Source organism: Oryx dammah, unplaced genomic scaffold, assembly GCF_014754425.2.
Source record: "Oryx dammah isolate SB20612 unplaced genomic scaffold, SCBI_Odam_1.1 HiC_scaffold_29, whole genome shotgun sequence".
NCBI classification, from domain to species: Eukaryota; Metazoa; Chordata; class Mammalia; order Artiodactyla; family Bovidae; genus Oryx; species Oryx dammah.
The window spans coordinates 44,088,268-44,107,151 of NW_024070213.1; the positions used below are offsets into that span (position 1 = coordinate 44,088,268).

Sequence of the window (18,884 nt, forward strand, 5' to 3'; positions counted from 1 at the left end):
CCACGTTTATCCCACGTTGGGGATCTGAGATCCCACAAACTGCTTGCCATGGCCAAAAAAATAAAAGAGTCCAAACGCACTTATGAACGAACCAAAACAGACTCATAGTCATAGAAAACAGAACTTGGTGTTACTAAAGAGAGAGAGGGGTAAACTAGGAGTATGGGATTAACAGATGCACACTACCATACAGAAAGTAAATTAAAAAACAAGGACTTTGTGTATAGCACAGGGAATAATAGTATCTTATGATAATCTGTAATGAAAAAATTTAAAAAGAATATAGATATATACATAGACTATGTATAACTGAATCACTTCGATGTTCACCTGAACTAACAGAATATTATAAATCAACTCTACTTCAATTAGAGAAACAAGCAGACAAAAGAAGTCACAGCCTAATTAAGATAAAATGCTGGGTTCAAAGGCGAGTTGTTGGAGAAGTCGGGCTAGAGGCCACCACCAGGAGAAGACTCTTCTTGCTGGGGCATCAGACCCCGGGAAGGGCGAGAGAGCCGCCCCTGCTACTTCTCCTGGATCCCAACAGTCCTGCCTCTCTGACTATCCCTCATTTTCAGCCCTTTCGTATTTCTGTGTCTCGTTGCTATTTCCCCTGCCTCTCCCTTTATTCTGCACCCAGTGTCATCTTTAGTTCAAAGTACGTGGTTTCTGAAGGGAAGGGAGGGGGAGAATGGATACATGTATGTGAATGGCTGAGTCCCTTCACTGTTCACCTGAAAGTATCACAGCACTGTTAACTGACTATTCCTCAATACAAATAGAAAGTTCATAGTGTGAAAAAAATAAGAGGTTTCTCCCTCAGCCCCCGCCCATTCTCTAGTCCCTCTTCCTCCCTTAATCCAGGCTCCTCCTCTCTCCCCATCTATCACCTACATTCACCCCTCCACTCCTGTGCTCAGCTGCACAAATGCCAGTTTCCTAACTCTCAGCTCGAACAAGTTTGTCTCACTCTCCTTTTTTCCCTGAGAATGTGCCTCTGCACCTTGACCCTGAATGTGTCCCTGGACCCTCACTGCTCTGGGGGTGGAGTTGGGTTCTCTTGCAGATGCTTGTAGATCTGGGTGAGCTCCTCCAGCTTCCTCTCCAGCTCCCTGGCCTTCTGCCGCAGGGTTTCAGCTGATGCTGCCTTTGCACCATCGTGCAGGTGCATTGACTCCTTCACCAGGAAGCCCACATCCACCAGGAGGAAGAGCCCTGCAGTGGCCGCCCCTGCGATTCGGGCTCCTTTGGTAACTGCCAAAGCCGTGCCTTTGAAACCTGCCTCTACCTGCTGGATGGCTGGGGCTGCGATTCTTCCAGGGCTCAGGTAGACGTTTGCATTGACTGCAGAGTCAGGGTTGGCTTCACCTGTCTCCATGGCATGTATATTTATTTCAATGTGTTTCTCAGCTTTTGCCAATTTCTCTGTTGTGTGAACAATTTGGGGGTTGCTCTTGAGTACCTCTAGGAGCACCTTCCATTTCTTGATGCCAATTGACATCAATTGACTGGCTTTGTTTTCTGCTGATGACCTACTTACATGTTCCACGATGCTGGTGGACACAGCAGTCACAGCAGCCGCTGCTCCCAGCCCTATTCCAGTGGCTGAGAGTGCCATACTGGCCCCTGCTGTCACGGGTGCCAGAGCCAGGCCAAGGATGGTCAGGGCGCCAGATAAAGCGCCGGTGCTGTGGGTCACCACATTGGAGATGGTACAGTCCCTGTGGACTTTTTCAACATTGTCTGCAAGCTCCTGGAGCTTGTTTTTGAGCTCCACCAGCTGCTGTGTCACCCGAGGAAACTTCTTCAGAAACCTCTTCCTATCCAGCTGCTCTTTTGGGAGCGTTTCTTGCTCCTTCCCAGCCAAGTCTCTTTTCAATTCATTCAGATATTCGTGTAGAGCATTCACGTCTTCCCTGTAATGATGAAGGTCAAGGGGTTACAAAGGCAGTTTGCTTGTCTGTAAAGTAGGTTCAAAAACGTCTATTCTGCATAAATACAGAGATAGTACTCTAAATCAGTTAGAAAAGAAATTTCCTCTTTCAACATTAAACACAGGTTTCATACCTTGTAGGTGCTCCATATACTTCTTCAATCCTCTAACAGATAGACAAAAGTCACCTTAGGATACTCGTAACTTAAGAGAGATGTTTGATGAATTCCCTGGTGGTCCAGAGGTTATGACTCTGCACTCCCACTGCCTCGGGCATGACTCAGTCCCTGGTCAGGGACCAAGGATCCCACAAGCCATGTGGCTCAGCCAAAAAAAAAAAAAAAAACGCATTTGGTAGAGATGTCTCAGAGGCAGGGCATCACCAGCACTTCGAAAGAGTTGGTGAGTGGGAACTCCACAGAGAAACAAAGAGAAGTGGGATCAGAGCAGAAAGCCTGCATTCAAGGGCCTCGGTGTGTAGTGAGGGGTCAACCTGATCTTTGCCCTTGGCTGCTGGGAAGTGGTCCCTAAGCCCCTAGAAGACTCTGGCTGATACGAGTGTCCTTGTCTGCCTGGGCCTTTTGACCACTGTTCAGTCTGACAAGGAGACATGTGATGGGGCCTCTGGAGGAGCTGGACTCTAGGACATTAATCTGACCTCAGGGAGGGGCTGGAGACCACAAGTCAGGATAATTTGTTTTTAAATGGGTGAGTGTCCCTGGCAGGCAGTGTTCCCTGTGCCCTGCCATACCCCGAGTTCTAGAAAAGTAACGCATCCTGGGGACAATCGAAGCTTCGGGTGTGAAATCCTCCCAGACTCTGCCCTGTGACTGATGGAAACCCACAGGCTTCCTGTAATACACTGGGATCAGGAGGGCTCTCAGTGAGTCCTGTCTGCTCTATAGAGAATTCTCAAACCTGAGGGTGGTTTTGGGGATCCCCTAAATTTGCCATTGGTTCAAATGAAAGCACGGTCCTGGGCACTGTGCCCTCATCCTTTGCAGACAGGCTGTCTCTGTGACTTAGAATTTGTAGGAAAAAAAAAGGCAAAGTCAGAACTAGAAGGCACCTTAACAGTCCTTTAGTCTGCCATCTGCTGTCTTCTAAGGCTTGTGTCCTTGGCCTTCCCAGAGCAGGTCCCTGAGTCCATCCACTGCCCCAGCTGCCTGGAGATCAGATGTGTTGCTGGTTCCCCTGGTCTCTGCAGCCCACCTCACTGACTCCTGACCCAGCACCCAGCACTCCTGACCTCTCAGGGGTCACATGTTAATTCGTGACAGCCTCATGAGCCTGCACCCCAAGTTCATGTGGAATTTTGTGGATCCTCTAAAGGTTCAAGAGACTTGAGGAAACATCCATCTGAACAGCTGAGCCTGAAGAGACCAGCACTTGCACAGCTGGTGGAGGAAGTGTTTTCCTCATCAGTGGGGATGCGTGAGGCTCCTCAGAATCCCTCAAATGACACCCAGTCACAGCCACTCACTGTGACCCTGGAGGGCTCACTGAGCCACAAGGCCTTCCACTGTCAGGAAGGCTCCATGTAGATTAGAAGAGGGTCCCAGATGGAGTGAGAACCCAGGTCCCAGGCATGGTGTGCAGACACGGTCACCCGGGGCCCTTTAGCCCAGCATGAGGGGATCCTGTCAGGGAGGGAAGAAATATCCTCCCCCCTGACTCCCGGGACCTCTATTAGAATCACAGCTCCTTCAGTTCTGTGTCCTCAGGGCCCACTCTCCTCACTCTAGTTCTGGTCCTGCTGCCCAAGCCTGCCTACTAGTCTTCCAACCTGGACCTTCTGCTCCACCGTGACACCTGGGTCTGACCCTGGTCCAGGCCTCCCTGGGCCTTTAGACGAGATGATTCCATTTGGTTCCCTACCTCTGACCCTGCAGTTCACTCTGAGGCCATCGCCATAGTCCATCAGATTGAATTTCCATTCCCACTGGACACATGCAGATCTGAGACTCTAACACATAAGCCCAGAACCCAGGAGCTGGGCAGGGCTAGATCCAGGATCCCACCAGCTCTGCCCAGTTCCTCTCCAGCCTCTCTGCTTTATGGGCCAGCAGGATCCTGCAGGGTTGGTACAGTTCCTAAGATGGGGACTAGAAAGACTTTATCTAGGTGGAAGCCCAAGTAACACAAATGATGGTGTCAGGATTTTCTGACTTGCCCCAAAGGAAATTCTGCTTGGTTCTCATCACCAGAAAGAAAATTCTTCCCAACAAACTTTTTAAATGTTAGTATTGATTGAGTACCTACTCTGTATCAGTCATTATGGGGAGATCCTTGCATTCATGATCTCAGTATCCTCACAATAAAACTGGACATATGAGGAAGCTAAGGCAGAGAATAGCTCAGTAATTTGTCCAAGGTCACATAACCAGCCCCTTCCTTGCAGGTTTCATCTTTTCTCAACCTGAGGTTGTTCAATGCCAGCAAATGATATGGAGGAAACATTCCTCATGAGATATTGAGAAGGAACATCCTCAACCGGCAACATAAGGTCCTGCTTGGAGAAAGTGTGCCTGCTAGCAAAAATCTAGTCTGGTGCTACAGGGTGTGGGTGACCTTCTTGACACACCAATACACCTGTACAGGTTACCTGGACAAACCAGCATTAGCCTCAATTTTCTTCAGGAATTCAGTCAGCAGGAGAAGCAGTTCCTCTCTGCTCAGTATGTCCCAGAGACACTCAGCAACATCCTCAAAAAAGATCTCAATATCTAGATGAAAGGAAAAGGAATGAGGTTAGAAGAAGTTGGAAGAGAAAAAAGGAAAGTGTTAGTCGCTGAGTCCTATTTGACTCTTTGTGACCCCGTGGGCTGTACCACCAGGCTCCTCTGTCCACGGGGTTCATCAAGCAAGGATAGTGGAGTGAGGAGCCACTGCCTCCTCCAGGCGATCCTCCCAACCCAGGGATAGAATCCAGATCTCCTGCATTGCTGGCAGAGTCTTTACCGTCTGAGTCACCGGGAAAGCCAGGAGATGTGGTGGTGGATCATAAATGGTACTGGGTAGCTTTTTTTTTTTTTTAACCCTGTGTAACCTGGGGGAGGGCTCACAGATTTTGACAATCCACTCTAGAACAGGTGTCTAGATCACCATGGTGACAGAAGTTGAAGAGAGCTATTTGAGTTTTTGAATTTGGTGGACCCGAAGTGCTGAAACTCCAGTTGGATGTTGCTGTACTAATTCTGAAAGACCACCAGGTTCCAACAAAGTCCAAGCATGTGGTGTAAACCCAGTGGATGCATATATCCGCTCTGACACTCACAGTATAAAACCATTTCTACCTTATACTTCTAGCTGAGATGTGGCTGGGATAGTAGAAGCTGCTGGAGAAAAGGTATCTGCTTTCAAGAGAGGTGCTATTCACTACCAGGACGGTCTCTGGGGGCTACACCAAGTTTGCTTTGGAAGCCCTTCACACTGTTTACACACTTCCCCAGAAAACTGGACTTTAAACAAGGAGCTGCCATCAGCATCTCGTGCTTTACTGCTTATCGAGCTCTGCTCCATAGTGCCCGTGAAAGCTGGAGAAAGTGTTCTGGAGCAGGTGGAGGAGCTGGAAGAGCAGCATGCCACATGGTTAGAGCGTACAGCTTAAAGATTTTGGGCACGTCTACTACTGAGGAAGGACAAAAGATTGCTTTCCAAAATGGAGCCCACAAAGTGTTTAATCACAAAGAAGCTAATAACATTGATAAAACTAAGAAATCTGTTGGTGAAAAAAGAGTTGATGTGATTATTGAATGTTTGCTAATATCAAACTTGGCGAAGATTTAAATTTTTTGTCACATGGAGGACGAGTAATAGTTGTTGGCCGCAGAGGTCCTATTGAAATAAACCCACAGGATCCATGACAAAGGAATCTAGCATAAGAGGAGTAGCTCTCCCTTCACCCTCCAAGGAGGAATTCAGCAGTTTGAAGCAGCCCTCCAAGCCGGAATGAATTGGTTAGTTGAGACTAGTAATAGGTCCCTGGTATTCACTGGAGAAGGTGGCCCAGGATCATGAAGATATCATTCGCAACAGTGGGGCCACAGGAAAAATGATTCTTCTCTTGAAATCATTAATCCTTCCATTGATTTCTTATGTAATTAAGAGGTTTCTTACCTTAGTTTTATGTACACTGCATTTGCTCTGCTTAGCAATCGTTTGATTCAGTGAGTTTCTTCTATTTAAAAAATATTTATCTTAGGATATATAGGCATTGGAGTGCAGTTTATTTTATAGCTGGGAATATTCTTTATGCCTTCTACCTCTCATCAAGGAATAGTGGGAAATAGGACGTTAGTGGTCACTTGGCTTTGGAGGACATTACAGAAATTCCTAACCAATGCTTACCATGAATTCCATACCTTTGACTAAAACATGCTAATTCAAAATAGGACTCTTGATTCCCAAGCCTACTTCTCTTCACAAAGGTTCTTTAGTCTCTGATTAGCTCAGAACTATACTGGACTCTGACGATTCTCTGAACTAAATGAGACCCCTTTTCTAAACTAATCTCATCTAGATCTACAGGTCTCTCAGAAGGACAAGATAAACCAGGTCCAGGGAAATCTGTTAGTTTTCCAATATTCCCCAGTATTTTATGCTATTCACTAGGTTAGGCACTGACTACCAGTGATCCATGTGCTCTCTGAGGACATCAGCCTTCTCTCTGGTGTAATATGATACTAGGTGCGTAGTTGGGCTTCCCAGGAGGTGCTGGTGGTACAGATTCTGCCTGCCCATGCAGGAGATGTAGGCGATGTGGGTTTGACCCCTGGGTCAGGAAGATCCCCTGGAGAAGGGCGTGGCGACCCACTCCAGTATTCATGCCTGGAGAATCCCAAGGACAGAGGGGCCTGGCGGGCTACATACAGCACATAGGGCTGCAGAGAGTCACACAGGACGAAGTGACTTAACACAGCAGGTGCATGGTTTCCACATATAGACGCATTGATGGGTTCAACTGGTTTCTAGCCGCATGAAGGCTTTCAAGTTACAAATGACACGTGCCACAGCCTTCTCCAACTATTACTTGGGGCCTCCTGGATCAAAGATCCTCAATATGAGGGTAAGCAGAACATGCTGCCTCAACAATTTAGCGTCTGTTTCCCTGGCCAGCTCAAAGCAGTCTGAACAGAATTGCCACCCTTTTCCCCTAGTAGCCATATTCTCCTAAATGAAAAGGGGGGAAATAAAGGATTACAGTCAGGGAGGAAGGACAGGGGTCCCCAAGTGGCAGGAGGAAATAAACCGCTAGTGGCAGACGTTTGTTTCCCCTTATCTACATGAGATTGAAAGGCTCATTGTAATCCTGTGTTGCCATGACGACACCTGGTGCCCCCTGAACTTAACTTTTTCTCAAACCTTGAGCTAACCAATGTGTATTTCTCATGGAAATGTTTTTCTTAAGCTGTGTTATTGAAACTATTCATTTGCTTGGAAATCTGCCTTTCTTCAAGATTCATGTCAATTGTTTTATGGCCGGAGGTGACTCCCCTTGGGCCATTCTATCTCAAAATGCATCTTGTGGGAGAGGAGCCCTGTACAGCACTCTCTGCCTGAGGCATTTCTTTTATCCGATCAGCAGCTTGCTATCAGGTATATAATGCCTTGCTAAAAACTAGCAAGGGGACACTCTTTCTGTCCCCTTCTGAAGTCTATGTTAGAAGCTTTCTCTACCCCATTTACAGTTTAATAAAACTCTACTACAAAAAAGCTCTGAGTGATCCAGCCTTGTCTCTGGCTCCAGGCTGAAGTCTTCTCTTTGGAGGCCCAGGATACCAGATTCGCTCACAGCTCATGGAAGTAACCTTTCAGAATTGTATCTATGTGTGACGGGGATCATATATTTTTATTTAAATTAATAAACAAAGTTTATGCCTTAAGAATGATCTGCTTTTGTTATCATAATATGATAACTGCAACAAATTCTAGAGTAAATTTTTTTTTAATGCTATTTAGTATAAATTGTTGAAATTCATCTTCCTGAGTAGTGATCACCTGGGCACTGTTGGTAGAGTCACCAGGGTTATGGATGGAACTGCTTTTCCCACCATCACCCTCCAATTCATATGTTGAAGCTTTAACCCCCAGTGACTGTATTTGAAGACTGGGCCTTTAAAGAGGCAATTGAGGTAAAATGAAGTCATAAGTGTGAGCCCCTAATCCAATAAGAGTGTTGTCTTTACTAGAAAGGAAGACACCAGATTCTCTCTTCCTGCCCTGTCCTCCAGAGGAAAGGCCACATGAAGAAACAGTTAGAGGGCAGCTGGGAATTGCAAGCCAGGTGGAGAGGTCTCACTGAAAACCGCCACTACCTTGATGATCTTGGGCTTCCAACCCCCCAGAGTCAGTATCTAATCCTGGGATTTAGATGTCTTCAGGAATCTACAATTTTAATTTTTAGAAAGAGAACGAGGGCTTTCTAGGTAGTACAGTGGTAAAGAATTCGCCTGCCAATGCCGGAGACACGGGAATCATGGGTTCGATCCCTGGGTTGGGAAGATCACCTGGAATAGGAGATGGTAACCACTTCAGTATTCTTGCCTGGAAAATCCCAAGAACAGAGGAGTCTGGCGGGCTACAGTCCATGAGGTCGCAGAGAACTGAACAAGACTGAACAAATGAGCACGTGCACACACAAAGAGAAAGAATTCAGGCGTGTGTGATTGTGAGTTCCTGCTGCCAGCAGAGACTCTCAGCACCCTGCACATGCCTGCTTCCATGTTTTGGCAGTGAAACAAAAGAATATCCACATGAAATGGGATAAAGAATGTAATGAAAATAATTAACCTCGGATCAGTACAGGGCAAGATCACTGCTCAAATGAGTGACCAAAATCCCTGTGTGATTTCAGGGATCTAGAGGTTACGGAACTGAAGGTAAGACATAGGCAACTAGGATATATACATATGGGAGGGGCTGGAACACGATGTAAGATGTGTTTCCTGGTACATGAACACATGGAGGCATTATTCTTATTTCACAGAAGAAGAACGTGAGACTCAGACAGGAGAAGGGACAGCCCAAGGCCAGTGAACAGAAAACTCAGAGGTGGAACCCAAGGTCAAGTGTCAGACACTTCTTGGATATGACTGTGAATCCTCCTTAATTTAAACCTGTGATTTCTTCATTCTGCGACATGGGGATTTTTTCCAACTAAATTTTGGTGGTGAGTACGCTGCAGCTGGAGGTGGGCATGGCAACCCACTCCAATATTCTTCCTTGGAGAATGCCACGGACAGAGGGGCCTGGTGGGCTGCAGTCCATGGGGGTTGCAAAGAGTCAACAACGATTGAGCAACTAAACACAGACTACAGCAGCACACTGCAGCATACACAGAAGTAGAAGTACAGTGTCATTCACATGAAACTTTTAAACCAATTATAAACCAATGTTACCTAATTTTGAAAAAGGGTTTAGGACCACCCACCATTGAGTAAGACCACTATGTGAGAGCATCCTAATCAGAGACACTCAGAACGGGCAGGGGAGGGGATCAACCAGCTGAAGGAGGGGTGGAGCCAGATGTGACCCTGTGAACAACTCCGTCGCCCCTCCCCTCCAGGTGGGAGGTGGCAAAGGTAGACTGGGGTTCAGTTCACTGTCCACTGACTCTTGCAGAGCGGCTGGGCAGGCGGCAGGGTGAGAGCTGAAGGAATGGTGTCTGTGGTGATGCCCCAGGCTCTGGGAGCAGGAGGAGGCTCAGGCTAAAGGAGAGGGCAGGAGGAGTTCCAGGGACCCTGGGGGACCCCCCCCACTTGCTGCCCTGCCTGGCCTTGGAGACTCCCTCTGCTGTCCCCCTCCCCATGGGCTGTCCTGGCCTCACTTCTGAGTCACTTGCCAGAGGGCAGTGGGGGAGGACGTGAGCACCTAGCAAGTGGCTCCCCAAGGAGAGGGCTGGGAAAGAGGCTCTGTGGACACACTCCTCTGTTGGGAGTACTCCACGTGGCCGCCCTGAGGGGCTCCAGGATGCTTTTCCATCCTCTTCTTGGTTCTTGATTCCTCTGTAGGTTAACTCTGCCTGGAGGAACCACTCTCAATTCTGGGTCACATGTTGGAACTGGCCAGAAAAGAGGCAGCTGCCTACCTGAGCGGTCTCCGAGGTTTTCTGAGCTCATGGTGGCAGCAGCACGGTCTCAGAGATCTCCCTTCAGCTAGCTCCTTGTCTGCGTGAGGCTGAAAGGAGGTGTGACCTCACCCTTGGGGAGAGGAAACACAGACTGTGGGCTTGATCACGAGTGAGCAGCAGCTGAGGGAGCAGCGCGGGTTGAGGCCTCGGGTGGGTTCTCCTGGGATGGCCACCAGTGCCACCGGGGACTTAACCCAGCGTGGCTCTCTGTCCCCTGGGCTCTGCAGGTCACTAGTTAAGGAAAGCTACTCACCTCCCTCCAACTTCCTCCAAGTCATAGTCCTGTTGGGGTACAAGGAGAAGATAATGACAGAGGAGACAGCCATCTGTGAAGTTATAGGAGTAACAGAGCCAGAGACAGAAGAACAGGTAGGAAGGAACACTCTGGAAATTACATGAGGTTGGAGCAAGTCTGTTACGAACTGGTAATAGGTGATGTTGGTCCAGTGTCTATGACATGCAGGCTGCTGAAACTAATCTAGCTTTAGGTCAGCCCAGTTTTCCACACTGGTGCCAGAGCCTGGACTTTCTGATCCAGATCCCAGGTTTGCGATGACTGTGCTCTACTCCATTTAATACACGAGAATAATTACTTGTGGATATATGTTTATTGGTAAATGACACTTCTCATTCTAAAATGATGTCTTGCCCCCCAGGCTAGAGTCAGCCTTGACAAAGTTCCTGGTGGTGCAACTCCAACAGCCCAGGTCTCCCTTGCTTCTGAAAGAGCCTTTATCTCACAAGGGCCTGGAGTCCCACCAGCCCCACCACACTTCCTGTGTCCCTGCCCTGCGTGGCTGAGGACCCTGATGGTGCCCGATCCTCTCTGCTGTCCTCTACTGGCTACTGGACTTTAGGTTGGTTCTGATACCATATGTAAATAATAAAGAACATTCTCCTTGTATTAAACTTCACTCACATTTGAGACTGTTTCCTTAAGCTATTTCTAGAAGTAGAATTACTAAATCACAAGGAATCAATACCTAAAAAATTTTCATACCTAGAGCCACACTGTTATGCAAATTGTCATAATTTATGATCACACTCATAATATATGAGGGTGTCCATCCTTTCAGACTTTCCCATTCTCAGTGGTCTTTTTTTTTTTAAAAAAAAAAGCTTCAGGTCTTTATATATAAAAAATCTACTTTGGTTCTACATGTGATTATCTCACTATGGGAGAAATAGGAAAGCAGATGTTGATTACATCTAGCTACTGTTTTAAGAAAGCAAAAGAGCCTTTGTCAATTCCTCCTCCTGAGACCTGACTGAAATGATAGTAAAGGTACTTACAGGTATAATAACAACTACTGATAAGAAAGAGTGACTTGTGTTTGCATCGCTCTGCATTGTTATTGGCTCTGAAACTTTACATATGATAACTTGTATGTTATTCCATTAACATTTGATATGTGTACATTGTATCCCCATTTACTGATAAGGAAGCTGAAGTACTGAAGTTTTATGATTTGGCCCAGGTCAGAAGTCTTGCCCCTGGTAGACTGGATTCCACTCCACTCAGTGGGCTCATCCCACTCACCATAGCCTCCCTCTCCTCCCTCTGCTGCTAATAAAAACAAGCACGGGGGCAACAGGAGACCAGAGGCTTCAACAAATGTCTGAAGACTCACTGGATGGAGAAGTGATAGCTGAGTGAAGAGGAGCGCAGTGGAGGGAGAGAAACAGGGAGCGTGTTCACAGGAGAGAAGAACGGTCTGCTAGGCAGAGCCCCAGAGAGGGAGCAAGATGAGAGGGAGGCCGGGGGGAGAGCAGGGGACAAGCCCACCACCCCCACACCCCATCCCATATTCACAGCAGCCTTCACTCTTCACCAGGCTTTTCAGAAAGTTACTGGCTGTTGAGGTGCAGGGAAAAACAATATGTGGTGTGTTTGTGTAATTATGGAGGAAGATAAAGGATACCCACAAGAGAGATAGACATGGGATCCAGGAGTCAGGAACACCAAGCCAGCCGAAAGGGAATCCAAGGATCACAGCTGGGCACACATCAGACTGAGAGAGAAACCAGTCAAGAATGGGATAAGAAGTCCAGAGTCTGTGGGGACAGGGGACTCGGTACCACATGAGGCATAGTTGGAAAGAAATGGAGGAAATGTTGAAAATAAACAGTGCAAAGGGTGAAAATGAAGCCAATTAGAAGCATCAGGAAAAACTAAAGTTCTGCCCAGAAGCACGTGCAGCTATTTGGTACAAGTTAGCTCTAAAAAAACATATTAAAATGTCACAAATATGTAAACTCTCTTGTTTGATTTTTTTAAAAAAAATCTAAGGTAAATTAATGTATGTCCAAGTCCTGGTTTTCCCATTTTGATTATTTTGCATGCTGTTTTAAAACTGAAGTATTGTTGATATATATAGTATTTAACAATTCATCAAATCAATATAAAAATTAAAATACATTTCTAGAACTTAGGAGCTGAAGCTCTGAGGGGAAGAGTTGTTTACAAAGCTAGGGGTAAAGAAATAGTAGCTCCAGTTGAGAGTGTAACAAATAAATATGTAAATAAAATGTTTACAAATGCAAAGCTTCCTAATAGAGGATATAAAACTAGAGAAATAATGATACAAACAGAAGATAGGGAAGGGTATAAGAAAAGTATAAAAATAAATGAAATCCTTATTTTTCCTAGTAAGAAATAAATAAATAATGTACAAATTTTTAAATCAAGAAAATGAAAAATGCAATACCTAATACTGATTAGCTATTGTGGTTGATGACACCCCACTATGCACCAGGCACCTTCCCAATTGCTTGGTATGAATTCACTTCCTTTTAGTTCTCACAATAATCGTATAAGAAAGGAAACTGAAGCTCAGAGAGGTTAAATAATTTACTCAAAGCACACAGCTAGTGCTAGAGTCAGAATCGAAGTCCATATTCCTGTCTCCTGAGCACATTCTCACACGATTCCACCTCCCAATGTAGTAATATCGTTTCTGTGTGTGTTAGTTACTCACTGTGTCTGACTCTTCGTGACCCCTTGGACTGTAGCCCACCTGGCTCCTCTGTCTATGGAGTTCTCCAGGCAAGAATACTGGAGTGTGTTGCCATTTCTTTCTCCAAATATAATTTAAAGACATTGATTAACTATCTAAAAATAGCTGGATTTAGAAAAGGCGGAGGAACCAGAGATCAAATTGCGAACATCTGTTGGATCATTGAAAAAACAACAGAGTTCCAGAAAAACATCTACTTCTGCTTTGTTCACTATGTCAAAGCCTTTGACTGTGTGGATCACAACAAACTGTGAAAAATTCTTAAAAGATGGGAATACCAGACCACCTGACCTGTCTCCTGAGAAATTGATATGCAAGTCAGGAACTTAGAACTCGACATGGAACAACAGACTGGTTCCAAATCAGAAAAAGAATGCGTCAAGGCTGTATATTGTCACCCTGGTTATTTAATGTATATGCAGAGTACATCATGAGAAATGCTGGGCTGGATGAAGCACAAGCAGGAATCAAGATTGCCGGGAGAAATATCAATAACCTCAGATATGCAGATGACACCACCCTTATAGCAGAAAGCAAAGAACTCAAGAGCCTCTTGATGAAAGTGAAAGAGGAGAGTGAAAAAGCTGGCTTAAAACTCAACATTCAGAAAACTAAGGTCATGGCATCTGGTCTCATCACTTCATGGCAAATAGATGGGCTAGCAATGGAAACAGTGACAGACTTTATTTTGGGGGGCTCCAAAATCACTGTAGATGGTGACTGCGGCCATGAAATTAAAAGACGCTTACTCCTTGGAAGAAAAGTTATGAACAACCTGGACAGCATATTTAATAGCAGAGACATTACTTTGCCAACAAAGGTCCGTCTAGGCAAAGCAATGATTCTTCCAGTAGTCATGTATGGATGTGAGAGTTGGACTCTAAAAAAAGCTGAGGGTTGAAGAATTGATGCTTTTGAACTGTGGTGTTGGAGAAGACTCTTGAGAGTCCCTTGGACTGCAAGGAGATCCAATCAGTCCATCCTAAAGGAAGTCAATCCTGAATATTCATTGGAAGGACTGATGTTGAAGCTGAAACTCCAGTACTTTGGCCACCTGATGTGAAGAGCTGACTCATTTGAAAAGACCCTGATGCTGGGAAAGATTGAAGGCAGGAGGAGAAGGGGACGACAGAGGAGGAGATGGTTGGATGGCATCACCAACTCAGTGGACGTGAGTTTGAGTAAACTCTGGGAGCTGGTGATGGACAGGGAGGCCTGGTGTGTTGCAGTCCATGGGGTAGCAAAGAGTTGGACATGACTGAGCAACTGAACTGAAATGAAAGAAGCTTTTCCTTGGGAAGGAATGAGTAGAACCCTCTGTACAAATTGATTTTTTTAACCATATGCACTTATGATTTTTTATTGTTTTAACTCTAAGACAGCTACTAGTGAAGTTGCTCAGTCGTGTCCGACTCTTTGCGACCCCATGGACTGTAACCTGCTAGGTTCCTCCATCCATGGAATTTTTCAGGCAAGAGTACTGGAGTGGGGTGCCATTTCCTTCTCCAGGGGATCTTCCCAACCCAGGGATCGAACCCAGGTCTCCCACATTACAGGCAGACGCTTTCCTGTCTGAGCTACCAGGGAAGCACTAAGACAACAAAAGTGACTTTATAGTATTCAGTAACCCACAAGAATGGGGTGGTTTCTAGCACCACCACCTTAAGGATGATGGAAGCCATTGAATTAACTGCCAATAAGAAATAAGAGTGACTCTTGCTGTTTCAGCTGTCAGTATAGGAGGCATGTTCGTGTAGGTGAAACCAAGTTCTCTAGAAAAGCAGGCATAAAAACAGGGTTAAACCAGAATGATGAGAGTGAACTGTGGCCTTCAACAGATATTGTCCAGCAGCATCTGGACACCCACATATACCCAGTAGCCCACCCACATGTACACCCATGGGCTTCTGTCCACTCAAAGGAAGCAAGATAACTTGCAGGGGAGGCATCCACAGGCCAGCATATCTGCTCCTGTAGAGGCAAGGATGCTCTTGAAGATGTTCAGAGAAGTGGTCAGAAGGGGCACCCGCATATAACAATAGTAATAATAATAAAAGGTAATGTTACTATAAATATATTTCATTGGACCTTGCTGAATTTGTGAAAGGCCATGAATTCATAATAATAATCAAATGAGAGGACTTTGGATAAAGTGTGGCCAAAAAGGGAGACATAAAGTTTAAAAACTGCACTAGCGGTAATGCAGGAGATGAAAAAGGCAAGAGATGTGGGTTCAGTCCCCAAGTCAGGAAGATCCCCTGGAGAAGGAAACGGCAACGCACTCAAGTATTCTTGCCTAGGAAATCCCATGGAGAGGAGCCTGGTGGGCTACAGTTCATGGGGCTACAAAGAGTTGGGCAGGACTGGTGTAAAGAAGCGTGAGTATAATAGGAAATATTTTGTTATGAAATAAATTTAATAAGAAGAGCAGTCTTGAAGTCTGTGGGGATATTCCCTTCTGTTTATTTACAGGAATGTTTATAAAGGATAGAGAAAGAAAGAACTCCTGACATCCCAGAGCTGGCCTGGTATCACAACAGGGTGATGTTCCTTTCCTCTTGGATGTAAAAGCTCTCACAGAACTCCAACTTCACACAGGGTCACCCTGAGAGCAGGAGCGAAGGAGACAGCAAACACCCATCACTGTGCCCCCACCAAGAAAACACCCCCTCCCTTGGCTGAAAAGCAGGACTGCTCCTTCTTTACCAACTGCACCTTTATCCTCACTCTGGTCCCCAGTTCCACAGATGGAGTTGCTGAGACTCACACTGGTAGAACTGACCCCAGTTCTCGACAGCTCCCAGCCTAGAGTTGCCCCATATCATCAGAGACTCCCCCACTCCCCTAAGCCCCATCCTAGAATCTTTCTGTCATCTCCTCTTTGTGATACCCAGGGTTGTCCCTCGGGAAGAGTAACCATCAGCTTGTCCAGTAGAGAGTGTGCCTGGTAGCAGAGGCTAGAGGCACTGACCTTGTGGATGGGAGAGTATTCACAGAGGTAGGCCTTCCTCCAAGCAGGTGGGAGAAGAGAACTGGCTGCTCCCCTGCCTCCTTCTCTGCCTCAAAGCTGCAGGACCCCAGGAGCCGGGGCAGCCAATTGAAATCATGAAACATGAGAAGGAAAATTCAAGCCAGAAAGAAGAGGAGGGCTCCAGCAGAAGGGCCAGCTCCTGGATGATGCCAAAGCATTGTAAATGTATCATGACCCTTGACTTATCCTTCTGTCCTTCCCTCCCATTCTTGTCCTGGTCCTGACCCTTATCTTGGGCCTCAGCTGGGTGTGGATGTTGGATGGTGCACCCTTCTGCTGGATTTCTATTGTGAGTGCCTTCCTCTGTTAGCCTCCAGGTCACTTCCTGGAAAGGCTGTTTCTGGGAAAAGGGACGACTGTAGGGAAGACTTCCCCGCCCAACTACATGGCCAGACGCAGAGCCCTTATCTTCCCACGGGCAGACAGAGATTCTACCAAACCTCTTCCTCCACATGGTACAGCTCATACTCTGTGGGCAGGGACAGCAGGGGTAAAGGCAGTGTCAAATTCAAAGTCCTTAGCCCATTGCCAGGCCCTCCCGATGCTCCTACTCCTGTCTTCCACACCCTCCTGACTCCATGGGGCCTGGTCGAGGGGCCTGGAGGACTCCCAGCTGCCTGGACTCTCATTCCCCCCCAGCCTCCAGGCCTTCGCTCAGGCTGCCCCTCTCCCTGAAAGGCCTTTCCCCACCTGCCTCACCAGGTGAAATGTTACCTGTAATTAGAGTTCCCACTCCAAAGCCTCCTCCCCTTGCTGTCTCCCCCAGGTCCTGTCTAGGCCTCCCTGGAATCTTGCACTTTCCTGGTTGCAGGTCTGCTTATGTGGAGTTTCAGCAGCTCTCAGCACTGGGAAGGTGCCCTGTCTCTTCTCTGCTGCTCCTCCTGCTCCAGGGCCTCCGGGGCTCCCTCCACCCTCCCAGGCACAGCCTGGCTAGAATACGAGGTGTGGGACCTGTTACTGGAACATGAAGCAACCAGCTTCATGAAGACAGCACCACACTTCTTTTACCTGCGTGGAGTGCTTCCATTTGTTTTCCTTGTCTGTATTGATAAAAGTTATTTCGGATTGTGTCATCACATTTCTGAGTGTTTCCATTTATGGGCATCCTGCACTTTCCAGAAGATCACCCTCTGCCAGTAGAGTGTGGTGTGAGACCTACATCGTCTATTCTCTACACCATCTTGGTTTAGGAAAGCTTTGGCTGAACACAGACACATCTGTCTCCACATCCAGGCTCTGCCCCTGCATAACCTGTGCCTTGAGCCATGACCTCACCTCCCTGAGCTTCCTTTTCCCTTCTTCTGTAAAGTAGTGTCAGTCATCCTTTTCTCAGACAGTCATCCTGAGGATGGGGAGATGGGCGGGGTCCTACCCCCCTGCTTACCCAGGAGTCTTCCTCTGGCTGACTGTGAACAAGATCAGTTATTCTCAGCTCTGCAGATGCAGCCGCCTTCTGTGCATCTCTGCAGTGACCACACACTTTCTGGGCCCAGATATACCCAGAGAATCAAAAAGGAAAGTGAAAACTTCTTTTCTGAGTTGCTCAAGTTAACAACACCCTACCCACCCTGGCCCCACCCTGGACAAATCTCACCTTTCTGCTGACTCCTTAGGAAAACAAGCCCAGCCCTGACATTTCATGACCTTCTTGACACAGTCCTCCCTGAGTTGGCTCCTTGAAGGAGAACTGACAACAGCACATTGTGAGTCCCTTGGCGACCCACTCCCCCAGCCCATGGCCATCTTCCCACCTGCTCAGTCCTCTCCACCCCAACACAGTTGTTAGCCTGCCTGCCTCATTCACCTTTGCTCCACCAGCACATGGCCATACTGTTGCTGCAGAGGGCTATGCCCATGTGGCTGCTAGGATTTGCTCATACAGACCCAACTGCCAGGGACACCTGCTGCAACCGATCTGGAGAAATCATACTCACCCTGCAGAGCCAAAATCTCCCATCACCTCCTCTGAAAAGCCCTCCAGGGCCCCCTGCAGAGTCCCCTGCTGTGCTCCCGTGGTACCGGGGAGAGGGGCCTAAGGCCACCCCTCAGCCACTCTGTCCATACCCACCCCCACCCTTTGATCAAGTCCCTCTGGACTTGGCCCTGCTGACAGGGACAGAACTAGTCCCTTCAGGCCCCAGCAACTCACCTGAGGAGGCCCAGCCTTGGTGGTTAAGGCCATTGGGATGGATGCCAAGTTTGTGGGAAGGGCTGAGAGCATGCTGCTCTTTACTCCCTTGGATTATTTCTACTTGACACAGTTCTCTTTTCTTCAAATGGAGCACTTTTACAGGAAGACTAGTGACCTGGCAACTCAGAAAAGCCTACAACAGAAAACTAGTCTGAATTTCTGTTTGGTTCCTGAGTAAAGAGCCTTGGTGTGTCAAGGACTGGGCACGCGCAGACTCTGTGCAGGCACCATCCGCACCATGCCTGTCCAGACTCTCACACCAGCTCCAGGAAGCTTCAGCTCCATTTTCAGATTAAGAAACAGAAGAACAGGCCCCGCATCCTGAGAGTCATGCAGCTGGGCTGCTGGTGGACTTTTCTTTTTTGCCCCAAGCAGTAGGGGCAGCGATGTACTTGGACCCCTCATAGAGACCCACCTGCCAACATCAGGGCTGCTTCATCCCAGAACACGGCCCTGGTCATCATGGTCACCTCCTCTTAGCTTTTGAGGGAGGGCCAGAGGAGTGATGGATGGTATCCCATGAGGACCACACACTAGAGTTTGGTCTTACAGTCACCCTGGAAATTAGGTCAGGAATC

At 47.2% G+C, this 18,884-nt stretch overlaps 1 protein-coding gene and 1 pseudogene across 1 annotated transcript; one reads left to right on the top strand and one right to left on the bottom strand.

The window, feature by feature from the left end:
- Nucleotides 1-262: 262 nt before the first annotated feature.
- Nucleotides 263-4,666, bottom strand: LOC120858017 (apolipoprotein L3-like; the record flags this gene model as incomplete). Its single annotated transcript, XM_040233915.1, has 2 exons — nt 263-1,919; nt 4,542-4,666. Coding segments are annotated over 2 exons (1,011 nt in total), but the record flags the coding sequence as incomplete, so codon positions are not given.
- Nucleotides 4,667-4,681: 15 nt separating this feature from the next.
- The window catches only part of LOC120858018, a 69,835-nt pseudogene continuing 55,632 nt past the window's right edge, over nt 4,682-18,884 (top strand).